General features: G+C 37.2%; 1 protein-coding gene across 14 annotated transcripts in view; it reads right to left on the bottom strand.

Annotated features, from left to right (window-relative positions):
* The window catches only part of SYT14 (synaptotagmin 14), a 202,131-nt gene that overhangs the window by 48,187 nt on the left and 126,777 nt on the right, over positions 1-27,167 (bottom strand). For all 14 annotated transcript variants that reach the window (XR_013529623.1, XM_002760561.6, XM_003735228.6 and 11 more), the window contains 2 exons: positions 9,658-9,929; positions 3,740-4,189 (listed from right to left, as the gene is read on the bottom strand). Coding sequence is in view for 13 of the 14 variants with exons in the window: in XM_002760561.6 (XP_002760607.1) it covers positions 3,740-4,189; positions 9,658-9,929 (722 nt within the window). In the remaining variant the exon portion in view is untranslated. The remainder of the gene's footprint in view (positions 1-3,739; positions 4,190-9,657; positions 9,930-27,167) is intronic.

Genomic DNA, 27,167 nt, shown 5'->3' on the forward strand with positions numbered 1-27,167 from the left:
TTCTCCAGAATAAAGTCTACAAGCCACACTACAGAATTGGTCAGGTGAGGAAAACCTGCTGCTGTTCTCACTGGATTCTTTTGTGCCAAGGGCTTTTCTCTATTGCAACTGTTAGTGGCCCAGCACCAATACCATCACTGCATCAGCAGAGCAATTTTTCAACAGTTACTATTGCCTCTGAACACCAGACATTTCCACCATCAACTCCATGGAAACATAATCTGAGTGCAGCGCCTGCTTCTTTGTTCAGTCTGTATTGAGGTTTCCTGAAAATGAATATGAGTGGCAGAGTCTACGTCACACAGTTCATGCCATACCTACCAGTGAGACTGGGAAAGTCAATTTTATGGCTTACCTTAGGGAGGTAGACATAGTTATTCTCAGATAGTTACTGAAAAGGTGGAAGAGTGAGAAAACATAATACATATCTGCCACAAATGTTATATCAAGCATACAAAACTCATCTAAATTTCACCAATTTCTGTTCCCACCTAACTCCTTTCCCAATATATACTAACATAATTAGAGAATATCAGAGATGGATACATCTTTCCAGATCTCATTTCACTAATGAGAAACCTGATGCCCAAAATAATCAGATGATTTACTCAGTTTACATGGCTACTTAGTAGAAAGAAATTACGCTTCTTCAACTCTTAGTATATTTTCTATCATGCAATGATCAAGAAGGCACACTTCAAACTGTATCTTAAATGTTAAACTTTACTCTTATTCCCAGGGAAACTACCTGTTTAGTCCTCAGAAAATCATTTTGGTAACACTGGTCTTTTTTTCCTTGCCAAAAGGCTAATATTCTTGCAACAACAAAAATGGCAACAATAATAAGTAATTATTCAAAAGCTATTAGAAGGCCTAGCATGGTGCCTCATTCCTGTAACCCCAGCATTTTGGGAGATTGATGTGTGAGAATTGCTTCACACCAGGAATTCAAGACCAGCCTGGACAAAATAGCAAGACCCCATCTCTTTAAAAAAAAATTAGCCAGGTCTGATGGTGTGCAACTGTAGTCCTAGCTATTGGAGAAGCTGAGATGGGATTGCTTAAGCCAAGGAGTTTCAGGCTGCAGTGAGCCATGATTGCACTACTACAACCTAGCCTGGATGACCCTGACTTTTCCCAGAGTGACACCCAGACTCTGGGAAAGAAAAGCAACTAGAACAAATGTTTCATTATGAATAATCTCTTACAGATATATTATTCCAACTTAAAAAAATTAGAGCCAAACACACCCAAGTAAACTATAATCATAAGATCTCCCCACAAAGTTAATATTAAAACTTAAGCAAAGAGAATATTAATACTATAGTATGGATAGAATATACACTTTCTATTGGCATTATATTTTAATGACCAAAGAACTGATAGCACAGAAGCCAAAAGGAAGTAATGAGATTTTGAGAAGGTGGAGAGAGAAAGAAAGCAAGAAAGAGGAACAATTAAATACAGGGTACTGAATTTGAGAAGCAAATCAACACAGAAAAACATTCTCTAAGAGCAGAAGATGGATAGTTTTATTCAAATATAAATGTTTTATCTGTAGAGGGGAAATAACAGGCACTGGCGCCTATCAGAGAGTGGTGGGTGGGAGAAGACAGAGGATCAGGAAAATTATTATGTACTGGACTTAATACCTGGGTGATAAAATAATCTGTAAAACAAACCCCCATGACACAAGTCTACTTATATAGTAAACCTGCACATGTGTAAACTTGAACTTAAAATGAAAGTTTAAAAAAAAAGTTATGTCTTAAAAGCTATTTATTTAGCATTTTTTCCTTTTTGAAAACACTCCTCAAAAATGTATTGTACTGGTTGGCAGAAAAAGATTACAGAATCAATGACTATAAGCTAACACACATAATGTAGGTCCACTAAAAACTGCTTAGTTTGAGCAGAGATAAAACAGTATTATTTTCTTTGGCTTCATTTTATTTGTGAAATGAATGTAATTAAAACAATTGGGAACAGATAAATTACATACCTCTTGATGACACAGTCTTTCTCTTCTAATTTAAATGAGTTATTTCTATATAAGGGCATATTTTCCACAGAATAACTAGTGATCATTCAGACCAAATAATGAAAAAGTTTAGAAATCATATTAGTAACTGTGGATTATTCAATTTTATGAAAAATTTGTTCTTTTCCCCCCCTGAAATACTACCTGTTCTTTTTTTCTCTCCTCTTATAAGCTGCTATTTTAAAATAATACTTATTTAAAATTATTTAAAACTTATTCTAAATTAATTACCATTTTGGCATTTCTCCAAAATGGTAATTCTGAAAATTTAGAAGGATAACAAGTTATCAATTTTCCCAATAGAGATTAAGTCTTATCCTAGAAACCCATAAGATTATACCATATTTACCATTATTTTGTACTTAAAAACACTGAAATCACCTAGTTAAACTGGTATGGTATGACTGTGTATGAAGGTCCTACAAGATAAAATGTTGCCTGGTGTAAATGCAGTAAGACCTTAAACTACTTGGACTGAAGCTTACACATTTAAAAGCTTTAAACAACCCTAAAATACTATACTTTCATTTTAAAATATAAATCTATTCTAAAATCTGTATATTTTAAAAAGGCTTTTTATTCAATATAACAGCAGAATATAGACCATAATGCACACTTCTAGCATATCACAGATTTTTTTCATAATCTAAATAACTATGTGGCATAATGTATCTCCCTGGTTTAAATAAACAGTGCAGACATTTCTCTCCTGTGGTTTGCAATGCCTTGTGGGAATTTAGTTAAAAATATAAAAAGAGAAAGAGTAATTTATATGATATTATCATCTGGAGGACAAAAAGAGAAAAGAGAGAACCAGCTCAAAGTACTAAGCTTAAGGGTTCTCCCGAAATACTTCAAAATCTTTGTTTAAAAAGGGTGAAAAGCCGGCCGGGCGCAGGGGCTCACGCCTGTAATCTCAGCACTTTGGGAGGCTTAGGTGGGTGGATCACAAGGTCAGGAGTTCAAGACCAGCCTGGCAAACATGGTAAAACCCCATCTCTACTAAAAATACAAAAAATTAGCTGGGTGTGGTGGCATGTGCCTGTAATCCCAGCTTCTTGGGAGGCTGAGGCAGTAGAATCGCTTGAACCCAGGAGGCAGAGGTTGTGTTGAGTGGAGATTGCATCACTGCACTCCAGCTTGAATGACAGAGCAAGATTCTATGCCAAAAAAAAAAAAAAAAAAAGGGTGAACAGTCTAATGAGGCCAGCTTTTTTTGAAACTTTAAAATAATTTCACAAAAGTTCTGGAAATATCTCCAGTCATGACCTAGGTAGCAGTGCATATTCTGTAAGAGCAAATCCTTTCTGCAATACAGCAAATAAAATATGGGACCGATCCTTCTTAATTTATCACCTATTTTTAACCTGGGGAAAAAAACTATAATTGGTTTGGATGACTTCATAATCAAATATTTAATAAATGTTCAACAACAACAAAAAAATGTAAAACCCTGGGCCAAAACTCTGTGAATGATAAAATAAAAGATACAAATCACAAATTATCTTCAAGGGTAACTTTTACAGGTAAGAAAAAGCTTATCTAACTGTCCAGAACTTAGAAACTTTTATAAAGGCATGATTACTAAGTAAAAAAATAGACTGACAAACTTGTTGGGCTGATTAAAGATTTTAAAAATTGTGCATACTATAAACGATGAACATAAATTCTATTCAGGCCATTTGATGAGATACTCACAGAATGATTGTAAGAAGGTTCCAATATCACAGGCAATGACATTTTCCCTTGAAGATTCAATTTTGTTAAATAAAAAATCTTTTCCCCCACAATCTTTTCCTTTTTCATGCGATGTACACCATACAGTCTAAACCGAACTGCATAATTTCCAATCATCTCAGATTCAACATGATTAAATTTAAATGTTTCTGTGAAGACAGGGCATGGTCCTCTCTGGATGCTGGTTTTTGCTCTCTGTTTCTTTATAGGTAGAAGAACAAGGTGTACTTGCCATGAGTTGCCACCTGTCCTGTTATATGTTGGGATGTCTGTGACAGCTGTCACTGTTACCAGAAGCTTCTGTTCTTGTGAGTCATAGTCAAAAGTCACATCCAGTGTGCCATATTTAGCTTCTGGCTCAGGATCAAAAGGTTTAGGAAGCTGTGAAGATGATCCCTGAGCTGACATATCCTAAGAAAAGAAAATTTAAATGTTAGAGTTTTAACTCAATTATTTAACCTAGCATGTAAATAAATACTTGGTATTTCTTTAGGAGGATGATGTGAAAGCAATTCTGCCACTAAGAAAGTAATACGATCATAATTAACAGTCAACTACAACCAAAAGCTATCCTATAGGGCCAGATTAGTATAAGCAGTAAGTTAAATTAAAAACTTATGATAATAAAGACACATTTAGAATTTAATATTCACCATCACAATTTTGAGAATTTGTATGTATGTTTTTATATATGAGAATTTAAAATATATCCTTTAGTGGGTGTAAATGCTCCTTTTGTAGAAAACAACTACATTTTACTTTCAATTTTATAAACAATGCCATTGACAGCGCAGTATCAGGCTGCAGAGAAAGGAAACATAAATAAAAGTATAATGCTATTGAAAAATCTGGTTCCATTTCCAGAGTGTATTCTAAAACACCCCCATCTATAATAAAATATAAAGATATTTAGACTTAAATCAATGGAAATGTGAAATATGAAAGTATAAATAAAAGGCCTCAAAATGTTAGCAAATATTTATTCTACATAACACAGGTTTACTTCAACTTCCAACAAAAATTAAAAACATATTATTTTCTAACATTAATGACTATTGAAAATGGCAGAATACACATTATAATTCAAGAAAGGCTGAAATGGTACATTTAATTATGAAATTAAAAGGAATTATAACCATTTTTCCCATAATTGTCTCAAATTCCTGCCAGTCTATCTATCTAGAATATAATAGGAATTTTAGCTAGTTACTGACAATGTCAAACCTAGGTCTTTGACCTTTCAACTATACCACTTTGCCTCTTTAAGTATTTTAATAAATCTTAAATAATTCTCATTTCAAAATGTGGACAATTTAATAAATTTTTAAAATTTTCTGAACTTCAAGTGGCACGGCATACTACGGAATCTGTCTTCTTCCATTTACTAAAAACAAACAAACAAAAACCTTCCTGAGTGTTAGCTAGAAACACTACCTACAAGATTTAGGAAGCCAAGGCAGGCAGATCACTTGAGGTCAGGAGTTCAAGACCAGCCTGGCCAACATGGTGAAACCCCATCTCTACTAAAAATACAAAAATTAACTGGGCATGTATAGCTGGTGCCTGTAGTCCCAGCTACTCAGGTGGATGAGGCAGGAGAATTGCTTGAGCCAGGGAGGCAGAGGTCTTAGTGAGCCAAGATCATGCCAATGCACTCTGGCCTCAATGACAGTGAGACTCTGCCTAAAAAAAAAAACACTAGCCACAAGAGACTACACTTCAGTACCTCTATTATAGTTCATATGACTACATGGCTCAGCTTCGGCCAATGGGAGGCAAACATAATTCATGTGTGAAACATCTAGATCAGATTTATGTAAGAAATTACTTGCCCTCCACTCTCTGTCTCACTCTTCCACAAGCAGATATACAAACAGGATGTGTGGGTCAGCTCAGACCATGTAGACTAGGACAGTACCCGAGGGGAAGGCAGAGCAACAGAAGAGAAGGATCTGGGTTCCTGAATAATCTCAGAGTAAAGCTCCCTGCTCACCCTGGACTGTTGTTAAACATAAGAGAAATAAGTTTCTGTGTTCTTCAGCCATTGTATTTAGTAGGCGCTGAGGGGTCTTTTTGTTGTGGCAGCTTAATATGTACTGTAACTATTGTACCTACTATGTGCCAGGGCCTATTTTAGGTCAGGAGAGTGCTACTTTCTGCAAAGAGAACCAAAAAGACATGAGTCCCTATTTTTTTTTTTTTTTTTTTCTGACACACGGTCTTGCTTTGTCAACCAGGCTGGAGTACAGTGGCACAATCATGGCACACTGCAGCCTTGACCTCCTGTTCTCAAGTGATCCTCCTGCCTCAGCTTCCCAACGTGCTGGGATTACAGGTGTGAGCCACCATGCCCAGTTAGTCCTTGGTCTTATAAATCTTACATGCTAGTTGGTATAATGTATGGGAGGAAAGAAAAACAACAGAAGAACAATACTTGCAGAGAAGGAGTAAATTCCCAAAGGAGAATTCAGTTTTTAATGTAGTATGAGAAAATCAAAACAAACATATTCTTATTCTGTTAAAAAAAATTTACAGTTTAGAGCAAAATGTTTTAATGTATACTACTTCATAATTGGTAACTGAAGATTATTAGTTATACGGCTTTGGTATTGCAATTAAATATTTTCTAAAATAGTATCATGACAGCTAAGATTTTCAGGCAATAAAAATGTTTATCGGGTCCTAGACAGCTATTTTTGAATTTTGTTTCTCTTGGTGTTTCCCTCATTGTTTTTTCTTTTTTTTTCAAACATTCCAACAATTCTTGTGAAACCCAGTGTTGAAAGGGTAGAACCTTTACAGATAAAAGATATTATTTGCATTCTGAAAATAGGCAATAAGCAGCAGTCCTCCCTTTCAAGGTATCTGGATTAGTTTTAAAAAACCTTTAGATAGCAATAGGTCATCAAGTGTTTATAAACTCCCTCCCATGGAATTCTTCTGAACCTTCTCTCCTCTCTGTTTAATCATGTATGTGGATAGGCTCTAAGATAGCTACAGCCTGGATTAAACCAAGAGAAAAGTGAGAATTCTCTATCTGACATATAATATGTATTACAAGGATGTAAAATAAACTTGAAAAAACACAAAAGTGGATTTTATATTAGCATACACTATAAGCATTCATATCTAAATATTTATGTATTGTGCATTTGCTATACCGTTTGAGTATATTCGGTGCTGTTACAGAAGACATAAAAATAAGCAGGATGGAGGAAATTCCAAAGAAGTAGTTACAGAGAGCAAGTTAGCAGCTTCTGAAATATGAGCAAAACTTACAGTATGTGTTAACTATAGATAGTGAGCAAAGAAGCAGCTTGTGAGACACAGGCAGAATTCATAAGATATTAAATATAAATAGTTAATAACTTACAACATATGCCAAAGATAGATTTAATAGAAAATATGATAAATCAAATGAGTGTTACCTATCGAAAGGGATGAAACACACAAGCCATGATCATGTAGCCTCTGTGCTGACAGCTCTGTCATCCATGTGCTCTACTTAAGAAACGCATATAAAACCTACAACTGCCTAGTAGGCTAACTGACAAGTTTCAGTGGTGGCCAGGTATGTAACTATATCTCTCCCACAAACAAGTGTGTGCTATCGGCTCTTGGTACCCTTGTTCAAATCTCAACTCTGGTCCTTGTTACATCATAAATAGGAATGCTGATGGAAAAGAGACAGTAGACAGGACGTATAAGCACTGCATAAACCAGGACCCAAATGGTGTGGTCCTGCTATCTATACACACTTGCAGCTTACCCCTACGTGTATTAACTGATTTCATCTAGCTCCTCTTACTTCTTGCTTTGTATGTAAAATGCACACACACACACATACTCTCTCACACACACACTCACATACACACTCTCACACACTCACATACACTCTCTCACACACTCTCACATACACACACTCTCTCACACACTCACATACACTCACACACTCACACACATACACACACACACATACTCTCTCACACACATACTCACATACACACTCTCACACACTCACATACACTCTCTCACACACTCTCACACACTCACATACACTCACACACTCACACACATACACACTCACATACACACTCACACACACACTCTCACACACTCACATACACACACACTCTCTCACACACACACATACACACACATAATTTGAACATCTTACTTTGGTGTTTTAGTCCTCTGAGAGAGTTTGCCCGGAGGGTACCACTGAATCATAGTAATTTCTCATACAGTGTTTTAGATCAAAAAAGGCAATATAATATAGTTGTTAAGAGCACTGTTTTGCAGTCAGACAGACCTGGGTCTGAACTATAGTTCCACTATTTAAGAGCTTCTTGTACTTGGTCTAATTGTTTAGCTCTCTGACTTTTAATGTTTTCATTTATAAAATGGAAATAATAACTTACTAAAGATGTGGTTGTTAGAATTAAATGAGCAGACTACATAAAGCTCATAGCAAAACTTCTGATAAAAGTGGTGATAGGTATTATTGTTGTTGTTAATCCCACAGTCCAGGCTTCACTGCTAACTTGTAGGCTATAGAAATAGTTTACAAAGCTACAAAATGGCTGTCTCAAATTTATTTAGGTAATGGAACATAAAGCAACACCCATCATGGAAAATCATAAAATAATGATACATTAAACTTCATCAATGTACAGTTTTCTTCTGGGTCAGATACTGTAATACTAGAAATACTAAAAAAGCAGTAATAAATACAAAGTATTTTTAGCAATTATAGAAGAAACACCTAAAATTAAGGAAATTCTATCCATAGCTTAATTGCTCCAGGTCTTAGGAAACTACATCTATTACTTAATTTTGGCAGCAGATCTGAAAATTCATGTGGTAAGAATACAGACATATTTCAGTATTACTGAATGTTGTCTGGAAAAAAAGCTGTAAGAACTTGCAAGAACTTGCAATCTAAAACTTTTAAGTAGGCTGGGTGCAGAGGCTTATGCCTATAAACCCAGCACTTTGAGAGGCTCAGGCAGGAGGGCTGCTTGAGCCCAGGAATTTGAGACCAGCCTGGGCAACATAGTGAGACTTTGTCTCTACAAAAAAAATTTGTTAAATGTGTGGGTGTGGTGGTGCACACCTGTAGTCTCAGCTACCTGGGAAGCTGAGGTGGGAGGAAGCTGCAGTGAGCTGTGACAGAGCGAGACCCTGTCTCAAAACAAAAACAAAAACTTGAAAGTAAATCAAAAAACAAATACTAATTTAAAAAAACTCTAGATTACCTTTATAGTTTTCATCATGATATAAACATTAAAACAAATTCTTTTTCGAATACGATAATACTTCAAAACTGCCACAAAATTATCTTTGTTGTCATTTCCGTATTTTTGCTCCAAAACAGTAAGTAAACTTAAAAACAACATGAAGCCATGGATTCGAATTTCATTAGTAAAGCTGATCGTCATTTATTCTTTGTATTTTCTATGATATAAAAATACAGTAAGCTTATTTTGAAAGATTTGTGAAACACCGAGTAACTTCTCAATAGCAAAAAAAATCCAAAATAAAATAAAAATAATACAAATAGTAACCTCAAGATGAAATAAGTAGGTAAATTATTCTAGAATGTTTTATATAAAGTGCTTTTTAAAAAAAAAATCTTAAGTACCCATCCTCCTTTGGTGGTGGGGCTTGGAGTTGGGGAGTGGGGGCAGTTGAAGACTAGCTGGGACATTCTCGGTAAGTTTGTTGGATAAAGATTAGATTAAAAATGGATACTGGTACCATAAGTCACAACGGAACAAGATAGTGATAAAATCAATTCTTCTTACCAAGAGGAGAAGCACAGGATTATTATCCTCCAAATAACACTTATTTTCAAACTTCTTTGTACTTTTACTTACTTCAGGGCTCAGGACTGCAGTGCTGTCACTTGGAACATCTTCTTCATATCCTTTATTATGATAACTTTCTATTTCATGACCTGTGCTTCCTTCACTTGGGCACTTGTTATATGAGCATCTTGGACTGTTGCTGCAGTGGGAAAATTCACATTTACTGTCCCCAATTTCTGAGGGTGTACATGACAGATGGGGAGAACCACTGTCATCCTGATATGGTGGTGGCTGCAATTCATCCAGCGGGGGTGTTCTTCTCATTCTCTGAATGCAGTTTCCTGATAATGAGTAAGAATCTGGTCACTGTTTCCAATTAGCCTCAACACACAGTACAGTCTACAATAATTGTAAGTAACTTCTGAAAACTGGATTAAAAAACTGATGGCAACTATTAGATTTACTAATGACTTTTCTTTTTCCCTAGTTCAGAGGCACAAATAAAGTAATCTGGTTTCCCATTCCTCTCCTCCTGCATAGTAAGATTAGGAAAAATAAAAGCCATATGTGAAGAAAGATCCTGTTATATACCATAAAAATGAAGGAGTAATAAGTATTAGTTAAATAGTTTATTTGTCTCTCTCAAAACAATCCTGATGTATACATACTTCATCTATTACCCTGTGATCTGTGGCCACCCTTGGGTCAAAGCAATACAAATATGGTTGGAAAAAACATAAAACCTGTTTCATCTTCACCTATGTTCAACAAGAACTCACAGTTACTGAGATGAACTTAAACTAGCATACAGCTAGCGGTGTCAGAATGTTTTTCTACATTGGTCCTGGATCCAGAATCCTAAAATGAGGTACACTGTGAATCAGACCCAATCCCTGTTTGCTAACATCCATCAACCAGCAAAGATTGGAGGCTGTGTTCTGTCTCATCTCCAATGTAAGGGCACTCTAATCCCATTATACATCTGTGACTGTATTCTTTGTAAAGTATGACTCCATCTTGTTTATAGTAGGCATCTTCACCTCTAGCATTTAATGTGAAACCACACTTTCTTTCACTCTTAAATTATCCTTTTAATTTTTACCTCAGTGATTGAGAATAAACATATCTGTGAAAAAGGACAGAGTTAGGGGCAGGAGGGAAATAACAAAATAGAATCCAGTACATAATTTAAGAACACCTAAGTCTTTGAAGATAAATCCTGAATGCAATACTAAACATTCAATTTAAACACTGCTTATTTTTTTTTTCTTTTAATGAACTGGGCATCTCTTTTCTCAAAAGGGACCCTGGAAACAGTAGTTTGGACTATCATTGTTATGGAGTTCAGTTCAAATATTCAATAGTTCCTCTGTTCTTCCTAAGATAAAAAGGTATATAAGAACTATAAGCCTCATTTAAAAATAACCACAATGTTTAGTTCAAATGAAAAACAATAATTTGCACAAACTTAGCACAAATTTACATATTTGCTCAGAGGCCCTACTTTTGGAAAAAAAGAAAAACAATGTCTTAGTGAGTCTAATGGCCTAACCATGGAGCCATCTCTCAGTATATGTGGGGAACTGGTCCTAACTCCACCATTCCCTCTCAAATAACACAATCCAAAAATGCTCAAGTCCCTATTATAAAACGGTATAGTATTTACATATAACCTAAGTACATCCTCTCACATACTTTAAATCATCTCCATATCACTTATAATATCTAACACAATGTGAACACTATGTAAATGTTGTTAAACTGTACTGTTTGGGGAATAATAAGAAAAAGTCTGTACATGTTGAGTACAGATGCAATCATCCATTTTTTTTTTTTTTTTCAAATATTTTCCATCTGAGGTTGGCTGAATTCACAGATGCAGAACCCACAGACATGGAGGGCCGGCTGTACTAACTTTAGTTTATAACATAAGCAAAAAGTAAAAAAGTGACTGAATTAATATAGTTGAAGTTAAATTCGAGAAGACAGATTAGACATGTTGCAAGTTGTAGCCAGAAAAACCCACAGAATTCCAGAATGGTAAAAAGACAAGTGGTTTTAAGTGGTTAATGAGCTTGATCCGTTTATGTGGGGTAGGTGAGTAATGTGGCTGGCACTGCTGGCAGACTGACTTGACTCCATCCACAACCTCTTTCTCTCCTAAGCAGCATTCCAATTAGGAGTGCCCAATGACATCTACGCAGATTTCAGAGTGGACCTTCCTGGAAAGTTTTGTTTTCCTGATAAAAGCAGTCAGACTCTACCAGCAAGTCCTTTTGTCCCTTTGCCTTTCCCCTGCCTCCTGCTTGGAGGAGTAGCAGCTACCTTGTGACCAGCCAGTGATAAGCCTAATGAAAGCTAGGAAGGCAGAAGCAGGAAAATGAAAAGCCCGGGTACCTGAAACATCACTAAGTAGCTACCTCCAAACTTGATGCCCGAGACAAATCCCTATTTGTTAAAGAAAAAAAAAAAGTTGGATTTTCTGTTTCCAAATATATTCCCAAGGGATATAGTTTGTCAGTTATTCAACTGACATCCTCTACCCCTTTAAAAGTGCACGTTTAATTAGCCATTGAATTAAAGGGTAATACCTAAATACTGTAACGTGAAGTCAAGTAAACATTTTTCAATGTAAGCGGTTTTGGGAGTCAGCACACCACCTACTCCTTTACCTTTTTTTTTGAGATGGAGTCTCACTCTGTCGCCCAAGCTGGAGTGCAGTGGTGCGATCTTGGCTCACTGCAACCTCCACCTCCGGGGTTCAAGCCATTCTCCTGCCTCAGCCTCCTGAGTAGCTGGGATTACAGGCACCCACCACCACGCCTGGCTTATTTTTTGTGTTTTTTAGTAGAGACGGAATTTCACCATGTTGGCCAGGCTGGTCATGATCTCTTGTCCTCCGGTGATCCCCTGCCTCAGCCTCCCAGAGAACTGGGATTACAGGCATGAGCCAACGTGCCCAGCCTACCTTTTTTCTTAGAAGAGAGGTGATCTTTCCTAGAAGTCTTGAGCATAGTGCTTCACAGATCTCACTACACAAAACTGGGTTACATGTCTATTCCTAAACCCATCACTGGTAGAAGAAATGGGATGACCATAATTGGCTGAAATTAACCAGAAGCCATCAAAATTTGAAGCTGGGGAAGGGCCAGCTTCACTGTTCCTATCTATATGGAAAAGAGTAGATGCCTAAACAATGTCAGATCCAGGAGGGAGGATGAAAGAGAAAGAATATTGGTTACAAAATGAACATGATCCAGTCCTTGCCTTCCCCATCCTTTAATTTGGCAATTCCATCTCAGTTTTCTTTTCTTTTCTTTTTGGAGACATGGTGTCACTCTGTTGCCCAGGTTGGAATGTAATGGTGCAATCATGGCTCATTGTAGTCTTGACCTCCCAGGCTCAAGTGATCCTCCCTCCTCAGCCTCCTAAGTAGCTGGAACTATAGGCATGTGCCACCATGCCTGGCTAATTCTAAAAACTGTTTGTAGAGACAGGGTTGCCCAGGCTTGATCCTGAACTCTTGGGTTCAAGCAATCCGCCTGCCTTGGTGCCCCAAGGTGTTGGAATTATAGGCGTAAGGCACTGTGCCAGGCCTGTTTTCTTGAGTATTTTTTTTCTCTCTGTGGTTATTTTTTTCCTCAATATAATAATCCTTTTCTGAGCTTCCTTTTGATACGCCAGCACACTGTAATTTCTGTCTGGTAATTATGTTATGCCTTATTTCCTTTGGCTTGCTTTTTTATATTAGGTCCCTGCCTAGCGGTGGGCCAACTAGTGTATTTTCACAGCTGAACACCAGGCATCTGGTGCTTGTTTAGATTCAGTGTAACTCTTGCTCCAGAGACCAAAGCACAAGTTACACAAAAATGGGCCTGTGATATTTAAAGATGTTAAGTAGGCTCAATGGTAGACTTCACTACTGTTTTCTAGATTTGAGAGAAACAACACTAAAGCTGTGAATACATATAATTTATTTTAGCCACACCATATCCTCCAAGTTTTGAAAATAGTAATGCCACACTTTATCTTTACTTTCCACTTTATTTTTGCATTTTATTTTTTAAAGTGAAGAACACACAAATGTAGGTGGAATAAAAATTTCATTAAAAAATAGTTATGAAGATCCCTCCTTTTTATTTATTTATTTTTTTTTGAGACAGAGTTTCGCCCTTGTTACCCAGGCTGGAGTGCAATGGCGCGATCTCAGCTCACCGCAATCTCCGCCTCCTGGGTTCAGGCAATTCTCTTGCCTCAGCCTCCTGAGTAGCTGGGATTACAGGCACGCGCCACCATGCCCAGCCAATTTTTTGTATTTTTAGTAGAGATGGGGTTTCACCATGTTGACCAGGATGGTCTCGATCTCTCGACCTTGTGATCCACCTGCCTCGGCCTCCCAAAGTGCTGGGATTATAGGCGTGAGCCACCGTGCCCGGCCCGATCCCTCCTTTTTAAATGTTTGCAATCTCTTTTTATTCTACATAGTGTACTAAGAGCTGGCTCAAATATAATTGATATGAAAATTTTTTTAAATAATTGTTTTATAAACTAACAAAATTTATATGATTAAATTACACTGTAAACAACCTTAAGAAGAAATTTCTAGTAGAACTATCAAATACCACATGATGATGCCCTCCCATTACTTTAGTTCTTGCTTTACTACCTAATTTCATACCTCTATTTTTATATAAATCATATATCTATAAAAGGATTTAGGCATGGATATATTTTAAGCATTTTAATTTACCATCTGCATATTGCATAGTACCTACAAAACAAGATGAAGTACTTTCTTACTGTAGAAAAAATAGCATGTGTGCACACACGGAATATGACCTGTGGTTCTTAGCACTCACAACAGTGGTGACAATCACAGCTCTAAAAAAAATGGTGTATATTCAACAACTGCAGAATTCATTTTTTTTCAAGTGCCTGTGGAAATCTACCACAACTGATTATATGCTGGGTAATAAGTTAAGGCTCAATACATTTCACAAATTGGAAGCAGGAAGAGGATGTTTTCTAAATGAGGCAGGAGAGTAAATTCTAAAGGCAGGGAAGCTAAGGCCATGCTGACTTCCTAGAAATGAATCAAAAGGAAAACCCCACCTCTCCACACCCAAGTAACAAAAGGATCAGAGGCTACTCCCTTTGCACTATATGGCAGATGAAAAATGGGAAGTACCTCTGACTGGTTCTCTCCACAATCAGACCGGTGAGGGGCCAAGCCTTCATGTGTAACTCTGTAACTTTACTTCAGCCTCTGATTGGTCACCTTCTCCAATCAATCAGACTGATTACAGGCCACTTCTTCATTTACATAGGATGTAGCCAAGTAACCAATGGAAGACCTCTAGAGGGTATTTAAACCCCAGAAAATTCTGTAGCCAGTGCTCTTGGGGTGCTCTGTGGAGTATACTTTCATTTCAATAAATCCATGTTTTTGTTGCTTAATTATTTTGTTGCTTTGTTTGTGCATTTTGCATAATTCTTTGTTCAAAACACCAAGAATCTGGAGGACTCATAGTCAAGACTATCCACTGGTAGGTAACATGACCACTACAGAATTAAACTAGAAATCTGAAACAAAAATGTAACTAGAAAATACATAGAAATCTAGACAAAAATAACTAGATAAAATATATTTCAAAATAATCAATGGATTGAAGAATAAATCACAATATAAATTAGAAATATCCTGAAGAGAATGATAATGAAAATAATTTACCCAAGTACTTGTAGAATGTGGCTAATCTGTGCTTAGAAGGAAATTTATAGGTTTGAGCATATAGTATTAGGGGGAGTAGGAGGCTGAAAAACAATGGTCTAAGAACCTACTTCAAGAAGTAAACAAAAATAGCAAATTAAATCCAAAGAAAGTAGAAGAAATGAAATAATAAAGAGCAGAAATTAAAAACCAATCATATAACAGAAAACATCAAAATAAAATTCACTGAAAACATGAATATAATTTATAAACTACTAGAAGAGATTAGTCTGGAAAAAAAGAGAGATTACATAAACTATTAATACCAGGAATAAAAAGAGAACAACATTTTAAATCCCACAGACATTAAAAAGACAGCAATTTCCCCTTTCTTCTTCTCTTTCTGAAAATTTCAGCCCTAAAGCCACTGAGTGGGGCAGAGGAAGGCAGAGGGCTGCACTGATGGTGGAAAAGGGAGCCGCAGTGGTCCAGAGCCACATGTCAGAGCCCAAATGGGAAGATATCCGGCCCAGTTTGCTGTCTTGGGGCCTGGGCCCCAGCGAGATGACAGAAGGGTGTCATGTCCACACTAGGGAGTGCAGTCAGTCAAGCATACAGTGTCAGAATCCAAGGGCAGGTGAGAAGGGTCTTCAGTTTAGAAAGTGGCCAGACTGAGATGTAAAGTAGGTTAAAGAGAGTATGCGAACATGGGGGCAGTCCTACAAAGCATGCTGAAGCCCAAACAGGTGAGAAAGGCCCATAGAGGGGAGTCAGAGCCTTGGCAGGATAAGGAAGCTCCCCATGGAAGAGCAGCCTGGGCTGGGGCAACAGAGCCCAAGCAAGATAGAGTGCTTTCACACTGAGGAAGGAGAGCAACTGCATCAGAGCCATAAATCCAGGTGACTGGGGTGAGTTGTGAAAACTCAGGAGGGTGAGGAGGGTGCCACACACAGGGGTAACTGGTGAAGGATATCAGAGATGAGCAGGTAAGGTGTGTATCAGCACAGACAGGTGGCCTATCAGGAAACTACAGCCTAAGCAGGATGGACAGGGTGTCCAGTGTGATAGTGGCCTGGAGTGTGGCAAAGTGGGTTGAAGAAGGCAACTATGTGGAGAAAGGGGGAGTCCTGGACCATGGTGCGAAAACTCAAGCAAAAGGTCAGGGCCTAGATGGGACCATGAGGGCATCCAATATGGGGTAAGTTGACCTCGGGTATCAGAGCCAATGCACGGATGATCATGACACCCACAAATAGGAAAGACAGCATGAGATATCAGAACCTAAACAGAGTGAAGGGGTCATGGGTGCAGAGAGACAGGAGGACATGTGTGCATACTGATCAAATAATAAATATATTAAGGTTAATGGCAGCCAGGTCTCTTACTGATAGAAAAGGGAATTTTACAAATATGGAAAAGGAAAACATTAAAACAAATTCTGTGATGTTGGACTGGGATAGGACAATACATGTGAACTCACAGTTTAAAAATACATAGATAGAAGTAAATATAGTACAAATGTGCATATATTTGCACAAACATCCATACATAAATATCCTAGCTTTGCTGAGGTTTGTGAACACTACCACCTCAATAGCAGTGAGTCCACCGAGTGCCTGGGTTTTGGCTTCTAAATCTATTATCCACTAAAAGGAACTAGGACTCTTTGAAGAAATGGCTAATTCCAGGGTAGGGCCAGGCAAAGAACCTGATGAGCCTAGAAAAATTTGTGTACTGAAAGTGAGGAGATGTTCAAAGACTGATGGGACTATGTCAAAAGGGCAAGGAAGTCAGCTTGACAGTCCTCCCACTGACCACTAATAGTTCGAGCTCAAAATAAGTAATTACAATAACTGATTATTGCTCATTGAAGAAATGAAAACCATGAGGTCATGAAGATACAAATAAGTATATGAATAAATGAAAAATTTTTTGAGGAATAGGATATGTACATAGTTACGCAATATCTCCCACAAAATACTTTTTTAATTATAAGGGTAACTTTACATTGGAGAAGCCTGGTAGATACCACCTTAAACTAGACATTGAAGTGAACATTATGAGGAACGGTGCAAATTAAAATTGTGCCCCACTTGATAAAATGCAATGAAGAATCTCTCTCATAAAACAGGTAACATACCTCTACAAAATAACTCCACAATCTGTCAAAATGTACCCATGAAGAAAAAGAAAATTATATAATCTTTAATCTATTACAGAAATTTAATCCATATTTTAAAACCTACCTAATAAAGAAAATTCCAGGCTCTGAGTGCTTCACTGGTGAATTTATTATTTAAAGAAGGGAATTAAAAAATACCAATTTTACACAATTTTTTTCAGATGATACAAAAAAGAGGGACTACTTCTTATTTTATGAGGCTATAATAACCTTGACATCAGGACCTGAAAAGTATCTTACAAGAAAGAAAAAGTATCAACCAATCTCTCTTGTGAAAACAGATACAAAAAAATCTATGCAAAATACTAGCAAATCTAACCCAGAGTAACACAAACAGGATACCATATCATAATTGACTTGGAATGCAGTTATTCTATACATGCAAATGGATGTAACATTTAAGAATGAATCAATCTAATTTGTTGCACTGAAAGAACAAATATAAAAATACGATAATTGTAAAAGACTTACTAAAAGTACTTGATAAAACTCATTACCCATTCATGATAAAATCTCTGAGCATACAAGGAACAGAAGGCAATTTCCCTTAGGGTATCTACGTAAGCCCTAAAGCAAACATCATGTTTAATAGTGAAATGTTGAAAGTTTTACCTCTGAGTTTGAGAATGACAAGGATCTCTGTTATTACCACTTCTATTCAACAATGTTAAAGGTTCCAGCCAGTGCAATAAAGCAAGAAAAAGAAGATGTAAAATGATAGGAATGAGAAAAATAACTGTCATTACTCTCAGAAAATGAATGTTTTGTATAAAACCCAAAATAATTTAGAGATAATCTATTAAGAGTTAGTAAAATTTAGCAAGGGCACTGGCTATGTGATCAATCTTTTTAAAAAAATGAATTTCTATGCACAATGAACAATTAGCAAAAAATTTTAAAATCTCAGATAATAGCATCAGACAACATCACCTAAGGATAATGCTAAGACATGACCTTGCTATTTTTTTTTCTAGTCCTTGGGTTTATAATTAAAATGTATATTCTTAGCAATTGATGGAATCCAAACTTTGGCATTCTAGGCAGTGCCTATACAGTATAGGAAGGGACAGCTGAAAACCAACTTCCTTTCTCCAGTAACACAGCATCTCAAAAAGAGGAGAGATTAGTCTACCATCAGAGATTAGAGAATTGCAGATTTGATAAATGCTTTCACTAGTTTGGCTACTGCGAAAATTAATAGGCTTGAAAAATGATGGCAGATTATCATAAACTTAATTAGAAAATGACTTCAGCTACAGTTGCCACTCCAGATGGAGTCCCTGTATTGAGCAAATTAAGACAGCCTTGGTATCCGATATGCAGCTTTAACCTACAAATGCTCTTTTCCTTTATATTACTCCAGATAGAACAAAAGTTAACAGGTTGTCTTACCTTGGCAAGGACAGAAATACATCTACTGTCCTGCTTTAGGGAAATAAAGAACTTTTGTTCTATGTCACGATCTGCTCTGCAGAAACCTTGGCTGCCTCAATATTCCATACTACTTTTCCTTAATCCTGCTCTGATGACAGCAAGCTATTATGATTAGGAGAGTAGAAGAGGTGACAGATGAAGTGCCTTGGTAAGATATACATGTGAGACAGAAGCAATAGGTAAATCCTCAAAAATACAGAGGCTTGCCATGTCAATAATGTTCCCCGAGGATTCAGGAATAGAATAATATTCCTCCCAAAGTCAAAGAGAATTTAATATTACTTATCTCTTTCCTACTAAGGAGACAAAAAGCTTTGTTGGCCTCTTTATACTTTGAAAGCAGCACATTCCACATTTTAATATACAGCTCTTATCCATTTATAAGGTAAACTAAAAAGCTAATAACTTTGAGTAGCATTCAGAGCAAGTCTCTCCAGATGATTGAGGATACAGTAGAGAACGCTCTATACCTGACCTTTGAGACCCAGCAAACCAAGTGGCGCTAAAATGTCTGTTGCAGGTAATGAGGCAAAAAGTATCACTGGGAAGCCCTGATGGTAAAACTGCAGTGGAGGCCTATAGATTTTTAAAAATTATCTTCTAGGCCAGGCATGGTGGCTCATGTCTGTAGTCTCTACACTTTAGGAGGCTAAGATGGGAGGACTGCTTGAGACCAGGAGTTCCAGACCAGCCTGGGCAACATAGTGAGATTCTGTCTCTATAAAAAATTAAAAATTTGGCCAGGTGCAGTGGCTCACACTGGTAATTCCAGAACTTTGGAAAGCCAAGGTGGACTGCGAGCTTGAGCCCAGGAGTTTGAGATTAGCCTGGGCAACATGGCGAAAGTTCATCTCTACAAAAAAAATACAAAAATTAGCCAGGTGTGCTGGCATGTGTCTATGGTCCCAGTTATTCAGGAGGCTGAGGTGGGAGAATCACTTGAGCCCAGGAGATCAAGGTAGCAGTGAGCCATGATCACACCATTGCATTCCAGCCTGGGCCCCAGAGTGAGACCCTGTCTCAAGAAAAAATACTTGAAAATTAGCTGAGTGTTGTTGCACACACCTGTAATTGCAGCTACTGAAGAGAGTCATTTGAGCCCAGGAGTTCGAGGCTGCAGTGACCTGTGATTGTGCCACTATACTCCAGCCTGAGCCACAGAGCATGACCCTGTTACAAAATAAATACATAAATAATCTTCTTTTGCACCTTCAGATACATTTTATTAGAAAACAAGGTTCAGATTATTTTTGTGCCATGCCTTGACAGTCTAATCTTTGAATGGTTTATTTTCCTGATGGTTTGAAACAATCCATTATTCAGTTGGGCATGGTGACTCATGCCTGTAATCCTGGCACTTTGGGAGGCCGAGGGGGGTGGATCACTTGAGGTCAGGAGTTTGAGATCAGCCTGGCCAACATGGTGAAGTCCTATCTCAACTAAAAATACAAAAAAAAAAAAGAAAGAAAGAAATTGGCTGGGCATGGTGGTGCATGCCTCCAATCCTAACTACTTGGGAAGCTAAAGTGGGAGGTTTGCTTGAACCCGGGAGGCAGAGGTTCCAGTGAGCCAAGATGATGCCACAGCACTCCAGCCTGGGTAACACAGCAAGAATCTGTCTCAAAAAAAAAAAAAAAAAAAGAAAAAAAAAAAAAGAACCCATTACTCAAACCAGACTGCATGTATAGCTACCAACTTTCTACCAGTACAGTCTTATTCAGTACATCTATTTTTCTAGTGAAAAATCAATTCACTGCCTCTCATTTCTTGACCCTTAGAGCTCTAAAACAGACTATACTCACATCAGCAAGTAAAGTGAAAAGCATTTCTGTTTTGAGAAATGGTTCTTGGTGTACTATTAGAATCAAACAGAGGCTACTGGAAGACCAGGGAATACCAGGTAGCAAAGTGGTCCAACCTGTCCAGTATGAAACAGATAACATGCGATCCTTTAGCTGTAAGTGGAGGATATCCAGCTGCAATTCATCTTTAAGGAAAGATGAATCCCTTTAAGGGACAGGCATATATTAGATGATAATTATCAGACTAAGTAGGCTCCAATGGATACGTAGGTTTTACAGTTATGCCTGTTTTCTCTTGCTTACCTATACTCATAGCCTCACAGGGAATACATTATGACTAGCTAACTGAGTAAAACAAATTATATCTAGTGACATACCAACACCAAAAGATGCACAACGTTCTGGTATTTTATTACCTTTCAGAGGTGGCCATGAAAGATAAAAGAGAAGCAAAACTTCAGTGGACAGAATTCCTAGTAGTTTATTTGGTTTTCAACTTTGTTTAGAATAAGGGTTGGTCTCAATAACTGCCTAGCTGCCAATGAATGGTTTGGCTCAATGTATGGACTTGGGAGGAGAAAGACTAGAAGACTGATGTCACCTAGAATGGCTCTATGGCTTGAAAACATTTACATTCCCGATACAACTTAAAACTCAAATATGCAACAAATATCATGATTTCTAAAATTTAACCCCATATATTCCAAGTTAAATTCTTTCTCAGATCGAAACACGTCTAAATATTCTAACAACTACCTTTACTCAACTGCTTTGCTCTGCTCCTTAAAGTGAATTCCTGCTGCTGTCAAATAGCAACTGGAAATCTTAACATTTAGCACTAACTTTTCTCTCTACAAATAGCATCAAGGAATTTCCACAATTGAGCTCAGCATGACTTTTTTTAACACATGAATCTATACTTCCTATGCTTAATCATATTCATCTTTAATCAAGACTTTCTAGATGTTTCACTATCATATGCTTGCCAGGTTTTAATTCAAACTCCCTACAAACTGTAGTGCTATTATGATCACAGGATTACTATGATACTGTTTATTCTATTTTGTGAAGTGCTCTGGAACTAGGTGTAACTAAGTATAGGTTAATATAGTTAGATAGTCAATGATGCTCATGAGGCTGAGGCCACAGGTTTCTCTCTCCAGTTGTGTTTATTCTATATCATATTAAAAACTACAGACATATCATGTTTTATTGTGCTTTACTTTATTGTGCCTTACGAGTTAAACTGAAGGTCTGTGGCAACCCTACATCGTCAAGTCTACTGGTGTCATTTTCCCAACAGTATGTGCTCATTTTGTTAGCATTTTTAGCAATAAAGTATTCATTAAGGTATGTAAATTGTTTTTGGCATAATGCTATTACACACTTAATATACTACCGTAGTGTGTAAACTAACTTTTACATACACTAGGAAACTAAAAATATCATGTGTCTTACTTTACTGCAATATTTACTTTATTGCAATAGTTTGGAACTAAACCTGCAGTATCTCTGAGGTATGCCTGTACATCCTTAACTATATCCAGAAGCAGACTTAGCCTTGCTCAGGTTCCAGGGATGAAATGTTTTGTTCTTATCATATAGCATTAGAGTTCTTCAGAGCTGGTTCTATACTCTTTAAAGGTCGACATATTACTTTCAAGACAATATCCTAAATGTTTTTTTTAGCATGCACTAAGTCTCAGATATCCAGCTTCTGCTCCAGTTTTATTTCTCAGCCGTCCCCTTCTTAGAATACTTACACCCCTCAATTAAATCACGGGAATATGCTGGCAATTTCCTCAATGCACTTTGGTCTTTTATGCTGGCTTTGGTATATGCCCTTCCCTTGGCCTGTGATATCCTTCACTTCCTCCTCCTTTTTACTTAGGTAAGTTCACATATTGTCCTGCAAGAATCAGCTTGGTTGTTACCTCTTTGAAGAATTTCAAAGATTCACTCCCTCCTATCCTTCCCAGTTGCATCTGTCACACCATCCCCAAACATAACCACCCTCTCCCCAAACACACACACCTATGCATGCATGTTGGGCTAAGTGGTCCTAAGTACTTATTTCTAAAGCACACATTGCTTCCATCATTTACAATGTATTGTGCTATGTTAACATTTAACATCAACTTTTCTATCTATCTGCTTGGATGTTACAAATGTGAGCTCCCTGAAAGACCAGGAACTGTCTCTTTTATCTTTGTACGTGCAGTGCCCAGCAACTTGCTTGAAACGCAGTTGTTAAATCACAATTATTAAACAGCTGGTTGAACAAAGGGCAAAATAATTGTTGCAGAGGTATTCAATGTGACCCAACCACGACTGGCAGGGCAGCAAAACCTCTGGTTTCCCCCCATGTCATGAACTCACACTACATTTTTTGTTGCAACTTTAGGAAATTAAAGAGTACATGATATCAAGAGATGTGACTAACTATTCAAAGTTATAAACTCTTCTAATTGAAACAAGTCACAGAAATATCAGGCTGTTAGAAAAAAAGCCAAGAAAACAATTATTTTTAAAAATTTCCTTCTATTCTGACTACATAATACTATGAATCTTCTAAAAATGACTTAATATTTCTTTTAGGGGACACTGGAGGGTGTTTTATTCACAAAATTGCTAAACAATTAAATGAAATGACATGTGTTCCTCCTAAAAGGCTGGTTTGGTTTAAAATACACAGAGTAGATATTTCAAATTCATTGCATTTGAAATATGCATGCATGTTCTAGCAGATATTTCAAATTCATTGCTTTAAATTCACTGAATTATCCTAAATAATGCAGCAATTTTTGAGGAAAAAATTAAAAAGATGGTATTCCTCAGAAAAACTCATAAGTAGATAAATCTAGAATTAAATTCATCTATATATTTACCAACTTTAAAATAACATGAGGACAACTCAGTATCAACAATGGCCAGAATTTCTTCTTTGTTCAACTACACTGAAACTTTAAGACTCCTGATAAATAATTCCCTATTCAATTTTGAAAGGAAGATTGTCCAAAATTACAATTTTAATTTCAATCAGTATTTTTGGAGACTGCCAGATTGCATTTTGGTTTTCCCTTTTTGCACTGCAGCCTCAAAATTGTCTCTAAGTAACAAGCTGGGGCCTCCATAGGTATTTCCTCATTGGTTTGCTTTCTCTCATGGATCATATCCCTGACCTGCCCACTATCCAATGACTCAAAATAGTTGATTCTTATATTTTTTTCCTAGTGTTCTAATTACTTATGTCAGGAAAGCTGGTCCTTTAGCAGTTACTCCTTCACAGGCTGAGGTAGAGATTCCAACTCTTCCAATTTTAAACAAAATAGGAATAAGCTAGATCAGGCATTCTTAACTTGGGCAATGTCACTCCCAAATGAGCGACAATTGACTCTTGGAGTGATGGCAAAAATATCTTCACTATTATAATGTTTTACGGGTTACCAAAACATAACCCTACCTGACAAAAACGTATTCCTTTGTATGTATCATTTGTCAGATAGAAAATATTTTAAGACTTAGGGGGTACATGTGCAGGTTTGTCACATGGATATATTGTGTGATGCCAGTTTGGGCTTCTGCTGAACCCATCACGCAAACAGTGAACATAGTACCCTATTATGTAGAAATCAAATTCAAATTAATATATTTATTTAAATTAAATTGAAATAATCTCTGTAGGGGAGCAATAATGAAAAAAGGTTGAGAAACACTAATCTAGATAGTTTTACAAGTCATCTACTCAGGCTTAAAAAAACAGAAATTAAAAAAAATTGTTATAATACTATAGCTTTAAAGGACTCATACATGCTGGGCACAGAAGCTCACATCTGTAATACCAGCACTTAGAGGCGAAGGTGGGCTGACTGCTCAACCTCACGAGTTCAAGACTAGCCTGGGAAACACAGCAAAACCCTGTTTCTACAAAAAGATTGAAAAAAAAATAGCCAGGCATGGTGGCACACAATCCTGTAGTCCCAGTTATTGGGGAAGCTAAGGTGGGAGAATCACTTGAGCCTGGGAAGTCGAGGCTACAGTGAGCCATGACAATGTCACTGCACTCCAGCCTAGGTGACAGAGTGAGATCCTGTCTCAAAAAAAAATTCATACATGTATCATATTATTTATAGATGGTCAATGAAAATTTTTTCTGACATGCTATCTAACTGCTTGGTGTTTCTAGAGTACACACTAGGGTAACATGTTTTCACATCTCTTTTGTCCTGCGATTTATACTTCATTGGTTCCATTTATTGGTTCTATTTATTATCATTAAAGATTCAATTAAGCCAAATATCTCAATAAAACTCTCCTACTCGTGTCTGAAATTCTAAGTGGAGAAAATGGCTCTTACTGTTGCCAAAGTCTACAGAGTAAGAGCTCAATGAATAAAGAAGTACCAAATCTGTGTTAGTTGAAGGCAACATAAAACCAGTCAGATAGAATTGTGCCATCAAACAGTTTAAAGTTATTTGCTGAAGGGATAAACCTATGGAAAAGAAAATTATATAAAACATAATACTTAAGATTTAAAAAATACATCCATCATGCAGATACTATTTAACACAAATTTCAGTCTCTTATTAATAGCAAAGATATACATTTGGTAACAGAAAATCTGTTGATATGGAAGGGACAAGGAAGTGCTAGGAAGGGAAGGGTGTGTGTCCCTGGCAAGGGCTCCATCCCCAGGCCTATGCCCACAGACCCAGGTAAGAATGGGCACCCCTGTCTTTGCGCCCAATGTCAATGTTGCATTTCCCAAAACCACCCTAGCCCTCCATGCCTCCATCCTGTGCCTATAAAAACCCTCCAGACCCTAGCAGGCAGGCACACAAGTGGCTGGATGTAGAGAATAACAAGTCAGCAGAAGACACAAATGGCTGGACAGCAAGAGGACACCGAGATGAGCATGCCAGTGGGCAGGACACCTGCAGAAGAGCACATGACAGACACCGGCAGCCAACAGGCCAACAAGGGGCAGGATAAGGTAGAGTTTGACTGGGGCAGTCGAGGAGAGTCTGGCTGCTGAGCGGTCTGACTCCAGGGGAAAACCACCTCCTTTCTGGGTACCCCATCTGCTGAGAGCTACTTCTGCTCAATAATACCTTATACTCACTCTCCAAACCCACATGTGATTCAATTCTTCCAGTATACTAAGGCAAGAACCCTGGGATACAGCAAGCCCTCTGTCCTTGCCATAAGGCAGGGGTCTAATCGAGCTGACTAACACAAGCTGCCTATGGATGGCTAAACTAAAAGAGCACCCTGTGACATATGCCTACTGGGGCTTCAGTTATAAGCACTCATCACTAGACACTGCCATAGGGTGGGAGACCCACAGCCTACCTGTCTGTATGATTCCATAGAGGTTTGATCACATACCCTGCAAGGGGGGACAGGAGAACCTTTCCCACTTCACTATTACAGAAAGTTGGGAAAACATGTATTGCTTTCTAGAGGGCATTTTCTTCTGACAGTAAAGAATTTATAGAATTGGGACCATAGTCACCTGAGAACATCCTAACAAATTTTTTAAAGAGTGAAGTATACCTCTTCCAACATTATTTATAAACAATGTAAATTTTAGGGCAGCAGTTGACTGAAAAAGAGTGCCTATGTTTGTATCAATGCCTTATGCTCATATAGTAATTTGTGATCCATACAGTATTTAACAGGAGCTAAGAATGTGGGCTTTGGTATTAGACTATCTGGTTCTAATTCTGCCTCTTCCATTCACTAGCTGTTTGACTGTGGACAACTTATTTACATCTCTGATGCCTTTATTTGCTCATCTGCAAATCAGGAATTGTAACAGCATCGACCTGATTGTAATTTTTTAAGATTAATTCAGATAATGTTTTAAGTGCTTCACACAGTGCTTCATAGTGTTGGTAAATGTAATTGTTATTATAGTTAACATATTAGCATTAATCAATACAATAACCCCCTGAGGTAGCTGAGGCTCAGAAAGGATAATTAGATCTGTATTTCTCATTTTTAATTTAGTGTTCTTGAGAAAAGGCCACAGAACTTCTACATTTGTTTTCAGATTAATTTTGGACACAGTCTACTCTGTTAAACTGTACAAAAGGCTATGTTTTACATCCAAGTTTATATTAAACTCAATCAATAATCTGAAATAATAAATTTCATCTTTATTTGTTTTCTTGGTATACCAAATTAAAACTGTGACAGTATATGCAAATAACATACTGTAATTGATATCATACCAAAGATTTGATTTTAGATTCAGCTTAAGGCCTGTTGAATGTGTATATACATAGAGAGAGGGTACATTTTTTGCCACGTAAAAATTGGTGATCAGTTTTTATATTTGTCTTATGAAATAGAACAGAACCAATCATTTTAGAAAGACCAAAAAAAAAAAAAAACCCCAAACATAACTCCATTCTGGCCTATAAAACATACATGGGTTTATATTGGG

Source organism: Callithrix jacchus, chromosome 19, assembly GCF_049354715.1.
Source record: "Callithrix jacchus isolate 240 chromosome 19, calJac240_pri, whole genome shotgun sequence".
Classification (NCBI taxonomy): domain Eukaryota; kingdom Metazoa; phylum Chordata; class Mammalia; order Primates; family Cebidae; genus Callithrix; species Callithrix jacchus.